Source organism: Panicum virgatum, chromosome 9N (genome assembly GCF_016808335.1).
Source record: "Panicum virgatum strain AP13 chromosome 9N, P.virgatum_v5, whole genome shotgun sequence".
Lineage (NCBI taxonomy): Eukaryota > Viridiplantae > Streptophyta > Magnoliopsida > Poales > Poaceae > Panicum > Panicum virgatum.
This window is the reverse complement of record NC_053153.1, coordinates 76,581,283-76,591,123: the sequence shown is the minus strand read 5'-3', so window position 1 is coordinate 76,591,123 and position 9,841 is coordinate 76,581,283. Positions and strand designations below refer to the sequence as shown.

General features: G+C 53.0%; 1 protein-coding gene across 4 annotated transcripts; it reads left to right on the top strand.

The window, feature by feature from the left end:
• The first annotated feature begins 5,638 nt into the window (after positions 1–5,638).
• On the top strand, positions 5,639–9,757 carry LOC120690896 (UDP-glucuronate:xylan alpha-glucuronosyltransferase 2-like). 4 transcript variants are annotated; one of them, XM_039973780.1, is made up of 3 exons: positions 5,639–5,989; positions 6,171–6,783; positions 8,568–9,757. In XM_039973780.1, the coding sequence occupies exons 1-3, from the start codon at positions 5,768–5,770 to the stop codon at positions 9,536–9,538; spliced, it is 1,806 nt and encodes a 601-aa protein (XP_039829714.1). In that variant the 5' UTR covers positions 5,639–5,767; the 3' UTR covers positions 9,539–9,757. The 4 variants fall into 4 exon arrangements, with proteins under 4 accessions (XP_039829714.1, XP_039829713.1, XP_039829716.1 ...); XM_039973779.1 differs by having other exon boundaries at positions 8,565–9,757; XM_039973782.1 differs by having other exon boundaries at positions 5,659–6,011; positions 8,565–9,757.
• Positions 9,758–9,841: the final 84 nt, after the last annotated feature.

Here is a 9,841-nt window from a genome sequence, read left to right as displayed (position 1 = left end):
TAGGCGCGCGGACGTTGAAGACCGTTGGAGCGGGCGCATTGGGCGGGAGCATCTCTAGCACGCGGTGGGTGCGCGCAGAGCGCGTCATCCGCGCCGTGGCGAGGCTGGCGGCTCGTGCTGGAGTTCTAGGCTAGGTGGTGGGGTGTGGGTGCGTCCTTTGGGCTATAAAACCCCGTTGTACTCTAGTGATGATCCTCGCGAGTTGAATTGGAGAGCGGTGTCCGGCGCCATGCGTTCGTGCGCAAAACTCGTCCTCGAGTACTGTTAATCTTCCACCTCCCGCCGAGTGAAATTCGTTGTGTGTGTGTGAGCGAATTCTCCAAGCAAGTGGTTTGGTGAGCTTGAGTGTGAGATTGTGCGTCAATTGCGCACAAAATCCTAGGCGGTAGCTCACCGGAGGGGTGACTTCACCGTTGACCCCTCGGCGGAGCTCTGTTTCGCGCGCGGCGGCGATCGCAGTCGCCCCAACAGGCTCTAGTAATCTGGCCGCCTCCTGCGCCTGACTTGAAGGACAGCTCCTCCATGGCCATCATCTCCTCCCTTTCCGGCAGGCGGCGGCGCGAGTTCCCCGCACGGCGGCCTGACGACCCGGCTGGCCCCTGTTACTTGCGCGCGCGATGACGACGGAGTCCACCTGCTACTCATTTCCTGGGCCTCGGCAGTAAACTGGGCCGTGCTGGCCGTCTTTCGGCCCACCCGATGCTCTCGCGTGCCTCCGCCGCTTCCGATCCGGCCGCTCGTTCCCAATCCGACGGCCTGCATGACCTCCGGGGCGGACGGTAAATGAAATACCATCCACCCGGTCGGTATCTGAGATTCTGAGATGCCGTCCGGTCCACCCCCCTGTTCCCCGTCGCGGCCGCGGTCACCGCCTTTCCGCCGCCGTCCGCCGGCTGTGGAGCGGCGCTACGCGCACATCAGGATACTCCCGCCGCGAGCGCTTCAGTATCCTTCGATCTACGTGGCTCTGGCTGGCATCTCCGCAACGTGCAGCACACAGACGGTGGCGCGTCTCCAGGCTGCCCGTGCCCGTGCGAGAATGGCCTCGCCGCGCCGGCGCGTTCTCGCCCGCGGTGAGACCGCCGCCGCCTCGTTGGCCTGACACCGACCTCCGTACTGCAGGTTGCGCGCCGTGCATGTGAAGAGGCTCTCGTGCGCGCTTGGAGTCACGCTTCGTCGGTTACCATTAGCATCGATCTAGGCCCTCGCCGCCATGGACAAAAACCAGATAGGGTGGTGACCACTGTTCTTCTCGCGCTACGGAACTAAATTGGGGCTGATGAGGCAGCACGGCTTGTAGTTTACACTGAGGAATCCATCTTCTTCCTCTGATTATCGGCAGATATACGCACTGCAATGTATGAGGAGTGGCAAACAGAAGCCCTGTGTGAATTTGGCGCCATGTGCACATCATTTCTTCAAGAAAAGATGGGTCAGCTAGCAACTAGATTCCACTGGCCTGTGACAAAGATAACCTTTGAGCCGGACACAGCAGGTCAAGTCCCTCATCCATATATTTTTCTTTCCCATGGACTGGAATGATGGAACAAGAACCAGTAATCTTTGCATCTAAAGTTTCTTAACTGAAAGACAAAGAAAACCATCAGAATTTTGGTGAGAAAGAGAAACCGATCGATGTTCTGGGCCTTCTGGCGATCGAGCACCGACGTGGAAGACGAAGAAGAATGCCCTTGATCAGTAAAAGGAAACGGAGAAAAGGCTAGGGGGTTAGGCCGTTAGGGTAGGTTCCATGGCCCATGGAGTTGTCTTCAAGGCTCTGTAACCCCACTGCCACCCGGCACTTGCTTTCCTGTAGACTGTAGGAGGCCTCACTCTCACCTTTTTATCTCTCCTTTTGCGTTCAAATCGTGTGAGCTCTAGCTAGAGGCACTCTGATCTGATGAGTCGGATCGGATCGGCCAACCGATGGTGTCCGATCGCCTTTTATTTTCTCGTACATTGCGTTCAAAAAGAGATCTTTGAAGATGATTTCTTCAGCGACACATGATTAAAGAAAGATGATTTTCGCCTTTGTTGAGCTTACTAATATAATCAACAAAGCCAATAAGATTAGACCTGTTAGTTTTTAACAAGCGCTAGCTGCTCTGAAAATCACCTGGTATAACATCTGTTCCTTTTCTTCGAAGCTTTTCAAAAAGATATTGTCGGCCATTTACCAATAAGAACCATTGCGCAGTCGTACATCCAAGCTAAAAGAGAAGTATGGAACCAGCAGGGGATGGAGTAGGGTAACATCATTAATAAAGTGCAAGCAAAGCACAATATTTTTCTTTCAAATTTACAAAGACCACTAAAGAAGATCATATTTTTCACCAAACAGTTACGGTGGTTTCTTTGGTGAAAAGATAGTACTATATGGTAAGAGTCAGGAGTGGTGTGTAAGCAATTTTTTACAAGACCGAGTTAGCACTTCAGATTTCAGTGTGCTTGTCTTATGCTTAAACCTTTTTTTTTCTATAATTCAGGTGAGACGTAACGTCACAATTTCTGATCCCCCAAGCGGCTGTTGAACGTTCAGCAGATCCGTCCTCTGGCAAATCCCCTGACATTACAGTGGAGTAAAGTTACTGAAATTGTCACTGGATACGGAAAGGAAAGGAGAAAAGGAGAAGACGAAGGAGAAACCAAAGTGGAAAAGGAGCAGAAACCAAAGTGGAAAAAAGGATTCTTTGAAGCATTGGGTTCAACTAACTGGTTGCTTTTGTTCATTGCTAAGTGGGTATTCCTTCCAACACCCGGGTGTCGTCGCCTTTCCACGTATGAAAATCACGACGGAGGAGCTCGAGCACGACGGGCATGTACGAGGCGACCCGAATCATCACTATGAAACAGATCAAAGACGCCTGTAGCATTGACGGGAGCACCTGATCTGATGCGATTTGGGCACGCATTTTCTATGGAATGAACGTCATTTTTAATTCAGTTCTGTGTTTGACACACTTCGCCAGTCATTATTGCTCCTCGTTCATTCATTGCACCGGCAAAGAAAACATCAGTTTGCCAGGAATACCCCGTCAGGATGAAATAATATATCTCTAATTATTAGCTATTGTTGATGCGAAGATAAGATCAGACTGCATCAGCAACGGTGGTCTATGCGCGTGTAGATCATCTGCTTCATGGCATTCTTGGACGGCAAGGGATATAAGTCATCAGGTTGGTATGCAGTAGGATTGTGTTGGCTTGGCTTGTGTGCATTAGGGTTAAGCTGAACTGTTCAATTCCGAAGTGATCTGCTCCAATGCTAGATGGATCGATCATCTAGGATTTGTATACAGTTATACTACTCTGTGGTGTGCATTGATTCAGATGCAACAACACTTCAGGACCAGTGAATTTCCACTTTAATTGTGATGCCTACAGATGTGAGATGCCTAGACATAAGTTCCACTCTTGGATCAGTTGTAGGCGTGCACATCGACGGCGATCGAGATGTTAAAAATCAAGGGCGCTAGGTAGTTGGATGGCTAATGATCAACACGGTTGCTTTTTGTTCATTCCTGAATAATGCGCAGAATGTACAGTACCAGTAGTACCAGGGTCGCTGCCGACCCCATTTCGATCTGCATCAGCAGCAGCTTGCCCCTCCTTTTCACTTCCCTGTTCTATGAGCTCATGCCAATCCCCAATTCTATGGGTCATTGCATTTAAGAAACCTACACAGTGCGGTGCGGACGCCAGTTCCTGATGCCGCTTGATCTGGGGGCGTTGGAGCAGGAAGGAACGCCCAGGATCGCACCGACTCGAGCAAGGCGGCCGACGAGGAAGCGGGGCTGCAGGTGTCCTTGCTGGTCCTGATCGAGCCCGGGCAACCGAACCGTACCTGGTGTGCAGGGGCCAACAGGGACGCGGCATCAGCGATCATTTCGGAAACCTGACGAGCTGCTGCTGTCAGGAACAGTAGCAAGGAAATGAAACCCTGACCAAATCACAGATAAACTAATTCAGCTCAGAGGCATCATCCATGAGCATGCAGATCAAGCAGTGGCTTGTGGAGGATGCACCAACCCATCGCATCGCGGCGCCTGTAACCGGTTTTGTGTGGCTGTGGCCAACCTGACGGAATTGTATATGAAGAAACGGTGTATTATAATGGGGGTATAGTACTTATGCGTGAAGCTTGCCTATCGATGGAACTGATGCTCCCACCATAATAAGGTAGGAAGGGTATGTCAGAGACACTGCTACTTGCAAAGTTGCAATGCAGCTAACTAGCTACGTTTCGACTGATACTGAATTAAGTAATGAGTTGCTACAATGGCAGTAAAACTAATGAGCTACACTGACACATATACTTCCATAACCCCTATACACCTCAATAGCCTAACTTGCTGACGCAAATCATGACGGGGAGCTTCATGACAAGAGAGGCAGGGAGAGGGAGGGAGGTGCACTACAACTGAAGAAAATAGATCGATCAGAGGGAGAAGAAGATCGACTATTCATCAGGACAGCTACAGGATGTGGATTGAAAATAGCAGGTCCCTTGTTTTTTCCGTACAAATTGAGAACTCACAAAATTAAGCATCCTGCATCCAAGTAAAGGCACACAAACAACATTTCTTAGAAGAACCATAAAGCACTCCTCATTAGTCGTGCAGGCAAATTAAAGGTATCTATCTAGCTATATAGCATGCTGGTGAAGTTAAGCTCAACTGTCATAATACTAGGACTTACTAGGAGTGTACTTAGTCAGAAACAGTACGTGTTCTAGGATGGTGAAAAACCATGACTGCAACAGCACATCACCAGGTACGCATAAATGGAGAAAGAGCTCTTACAGGTGCTACAGTGCTTGGGCTAGCTGATCATTCCTGACAATGAGCTAATTAAGCTAGCTGGCCTGAAGCTTGGGCTGAATCACCAAAGCGACAGGCACTACTACAAATCCGGCTTGTTGTCCCGGTTCCATAGGGTCATTTATCCCGGTTTTGGAATCGGCATTCGCCTTTCGGGACAAAAGTCTGAAGCCTTTTGTCCCGGGTGGCAGAACCGGGACTAAATGTCCCACACGCTAAAAAAAATTTTGCGCCCCGCGAGATTCGATCTCAAGACCTCTTGTTTAGCGCATGATTTTCTTGCCAACTCAGCTAAGTAGTACATGTGACTTAGTATAGAATAACTTTCTTTTGAACTATCACGTGGAGGGGCCTTTTGTTCGGGTTGGTGCCACCAACCGGGACAAAAGGGTCACCCTTTAGTCCGGGTTGGTGTTACCAACCGGGACAAAAGAATTATGCATTTTGTCCCGGGTGGAGCCGCCAACCGGGACAAAAGGGGGACCTTTGGTCCCGGTTGGTGCCTCCAACCGGGACAAAAGGCCCATGTCCCCCCTCCCCCTCCACGCTGGCCTGGCTAGCCGTTGGACTCGGGACAAAAGCCACCTTTGGCCCCGGGCCCAAAAACAGTCGGGACAAATGACCTAGATCAAAGGCCTGTTCTGTAGTAGTGAGGCCAGTCGTCCTTGAGGCCGAATGAACTGTGACACGTGGACCCTCGTTCAATTCGTTACAGCCGTCCTTTCAAGCTCACCCCTCGCCGCGCGCTCACAGCTTCACCCGACCCGTCGCCTAGACCACCGGCTGGCTATATAACCCCTCGCATGCAACGCGCCTCGGCTTAGCCATCAGCTGGATCATTGCCACCACCGAGCGCACCGCGCACCCACGGCCCGACGGCGACGACGCGCCCGGAGCAGACGCCGGTGAGTGAGCGGCCGCCGTACAAATATATAGCGCGGCGCGGCATGGGGGTGACCACGACCGGGGAAGCGGTGAAGTCCCCGGTGCGGGCGGGCGTCATCGTCAAGCTCAACGCGGCGTTCCTCGCCCTGTTCCTCCTCGCGTACATGGCGCTCCTCCTCCACCCCAGGTACTCGTACCTCCTCGACCGCGGCGCCACCTCCCTCGTCCGCTGCACCTTCAGCGACGACGCCTGCCCGTCGTCGACCCAGCAGCTCTCACCGAAGGTAAGGTGAGTACGTCCACCGGGTACGTACTTACTTGTGTATGGCGTTCTCGGCTTCTCGCTCCGGCCGCCGGCATGCCGCCGCCGTCGGAAACCAGAAGATCGACTTGGTCTTCCGGCCTTGAGCTAGATATAGCTTGCTGACATACAGCTCGCCGCGCGCGTCGCGTGCATGTGTGCAGCTGGGAGGCGTGGCGGCGAACAAGGTGGCGGCGGAGCGGATCGTGAACACGGGGCGCGCGCCGGCCATGTTCGACGAGCTCCGGGGCCGGCTGCGGATGGGCCTGGTGAACATCGGCCGCGAGGACGTGCTGGCGCTGGGCGTGGAGGGCGAGGCGGTGCGCGTGGACCTGGAGCGCGTCTCCGACGTGTTCCGGTGGTCGGACCTGTTCCCGGAGTGGATCGACGAGGAGGAGGAGGACGAGGGGCCGTCCTGCCCGGAGCTCCCGATGCCGGACTTCTCCCGGTACGACGGCGAGGTGGACGTGGTGGTGGCGTCCCTGCCGTGCAACCGCACCGCGCCCGGCGGGTGGAACCGCGACGTGTTCAGGCTGCAGGTGCACCTGGCGGCGGCGCGGATGGCGGCGCGCAAGGGCCGGCGCGACGGCGGCGGGGCCGTGCGCGTCGTGCTGCGGAGCGAGTGCGAGCCCATGATGGACCTGTTCCGGTGCGACGAGGCGGCGGGCCGGGAGGGGGACTGGTGGATGTACAGGGTCGACGTGGAGCGCCTCGAGGAGAAGCTCCGGCTGCCCGTCGGGTCCTGCAACCTCGCGCTCCCGCTCTGGGGATCAGGAGGTATGTGTATGTCCGCGCGCACACGTCTCTGATTTTGTTTCCACATCGATCTCGATCTGTTGTCTGCTTCATCTTTCTGCAACGCCCCCCATGCATGCAAGTCATGCCAAGCTTATCTAGCTGCACCTACGCTAACTAACAGGAAAAAGGCAGCAGGCAGTATACGAACAAGATAGATGATGTATCGTTGATGTGCATGAATGGGTGCATGATCGACATCAGGATTATTCACTGGCCTATGTGGTGCTCCTAGTAGAATTTTTTAAAAAAAAAGTAGAATCAAAACATTTTTTTTCTGAAAGGGAATTAAAACAAGATTGAGAGTCGAGACAGCCAGAAACTATGAACAAATCAGGGTACGGTATACTAGATTTACTTGATTTGAACTTCCACTATCATCTTAATTTGTTCTTTAATGGTGAACCTATAATGAATGGTCGCTGAATTTTACATGGTAAATGTAAGGCTAATAAATTTCTTTTTAGGCGACCTTTTCATTTGCGCTGTGCTTTTATTTGTGTGAACAATAATGGTGTCATAAAAAGAGTCCGTGTGTTAACAAAAATAGGCCAAATTGAAATCCCAATACCTTGCAGGGGAAAAAGTTTTAGAGAGGATAAGAGCATTAGCACATCGGCCTGGAACAAATAATGTCCGAAACATGTGCTACTAGCACTGTGTTAGGGACATAACATAACATACTACCTAATGGATTAAAGCACATAATCATCGAGCTAAGATTCTTATCAGTAGGGGCGACCGGTATGATGGGGTGTGTAGGGCAAGCCGTCAAGAACAAAATGGGGGAATCTGATCGGGAGATGTGGCAAAAGGCCACGATCGATCAAAGCTTATAATGCACCAACGGTTTATTCTCACCAGCACTCAACGCTCTATCTTTCTTTTTTAGAAAAAAAAATAGAACCAGTAGCTAGCGCCCCATGCATTCTTACCCAACTTGAAGAATTTAGTCGATAACGCTGGAGCTAAAAGGCCACGATTAAGGCTAATAGGCTAGGAAGAAATCTACCGGTAATGATCGATGGATCCATCAGTGTCATTGTTGTTATCAGAAACAGAGCCCAAATTAACCTGTCCTTTGCAACAAGAAGCAGACAGATAGAGCTACTAGGTGTGAGCCCTCCCATCCACCAATTTCAGCTCCTGCAAGAACCTGACAGGAGGCAAGCCAGGTAACAGGCCACAAATAACAAGTGTTCAAGTCCAATTTGCACATGTAAAAATGAAGTAGCAAATAAACTTGGTAAGAAAAAAAAAAGAAACTAGCTAGAAGAACACCGGCAGCTAGAAGAGACTACTGGGGCTTTACCTAACGTGGTTGGAGGCCTTTCGTTCCCACCCGTCTGATCAACCATGGCACGGCGAGTACGCCGACACGATTGGCGACTGATTGACTAAACTGGATACGGTTGGTGAGCTGCTGCCCTCTGCACGCAGACCCTGGCTCGCCACCAGCTTGCATTGTCCACGGCGGCACTGCACACCAAGTGATACTTGCAAGCTACTGCATTCTACCAGGTGGTTACTAGCTAGCTCTTTGGTTTTGACTTGACGAACACTTGAATCTAGCTAGCGCTTTCGTTTTCTTTTTCTTTTTGTTGCCAGCAGGCTTCGATCGCTAGACGGATCGACGAATAATCTAGTAATTAATTAATTAAACGCGATTTAACTTATAATGATATAGTGGTAATTAATTATATGAACGTATATATAGTGATAATAAAAAAAAAGAACACATGATGCATGTGTACGTGCGGCAGCAGGCATCCACGAGGTGTTGTTGAACAACGTGTCGGAGGAGCAGGCGGCGGCGGCGGCGCCGTCTCCAACGACGACGGGGCGGCGGCGTCCCCGCCGCGAGGCGTACGCGACGGTGCTGCACTCGTCGGACACGTACCTGTGCGGCGCGATCGTGCTGGCGCAGAGCATCCGGCGGTCGGGGTCGACCCGCGACCTGGTCCTCCTCCACGACCACACGGTGTCCAAGCCGGCGCTCCGGGCGCTGTCGGCGGCGGGGTGGAGCCCGCGCCGGATCAAGCGCATCCGCAACCCGCGCGCGGCGCGGGGCGCCTACAACGAGTACAACTACAGCAAGTTCCGGCTGTGGCAGCTGACCGAGTACGAGCGCGTGGTGTTCGTGGACGCCGACATCCTGGTGCTCCGCAACCTGGACGCGCTGTTCGGGCTCCCGCAGCTCGCCGCGGTGGGCAACGACGGGCCGCTCTTCAACTCGGGCGTGATGGTGGTCGAGCCGTCGGCGTGCACGTTCGAGGCGCTGGTCCGGCAGCGGCGCACGGTGCGGTCGTACAACGGCGGCGACCAGGGGTTCCTGAACGAGGTGTTCGTGTGGTGGCACCGGCTGCCGCGGCGCGTCAACTACCTCAAGAACTTCTGGGCCAACACCACCGGGGAGCGCGCGCTCAAGGAGCGGCTGTTCCGGGCGGACCCCGCGGAGGTGTGGGCCATCCACTACCTGGGGATGAAGCCCTGGACGTGCTACCGGGACTACGACTGCAACTGGAACGTGGCGGACCAGCGGGTGTACGCCAGCGACGAGGCGCACGCGCGGTGGTGGCAGGTGTACGACCGGATGGGGGAGCCCATGCGCGGGCCCTGCAGGCTCTCGGAGCGGAGGAAGGTGGAGATCGCGTGGGACAGGCACGTCGCCCAGGAGAGGGCCTTCGCCGACCAGCACTGGAGGATCAACATCACCGACCCGCGGAAATGGGAATAGAATATATAAATAAATAATCACTGCTAGCTGCTGCTCAGGAAGCTAGGCCGCCGCTGCTGATCGAGCTCGATCGATGGGTCGCCACATTTCGATAAATTCCTGGGTTTCTTTTTCTTTTTCCTTTGTTCATTCATATACATACATATACATATATACATAAGGGATGCAGGCCGTACTCGGATCGATTGAATAAAGAAGAATAACTTGAGTTCCAGTTCATTACTGTCTCACTTAATTGTTGGCAAATGTAACCTGTTGGGCTGTTGGCTGGGACGGTCCAGCTGGGTGACTAGCTCGTCGGTT

Bases quoted from the DNA above. Each gene is read 5' to 3' on its own strand.
- LOC120690896 (XM_039973779.1), top strand. From the start codon at position 5,768: ATGGGGGTGACCACGACCGGGGAAGCGGTGAAGTCCCCGGTGCGGGCG. The intron at 5,990-6,170 runs GTAAGGTGAGTA...GCATGTGTGCAG, and splicing joins CCCAGCAGCTCTCACCGAAG to CTGGGAGGCGTGGCGGCGAA. The intron at 6,784-8,564 runs GTATGTGTATGT...TACGTGCGGCAG, and splicing joins CCCGCTCTGGGGATCAGGAG to CAGGCATCCACGAGGTGTTG.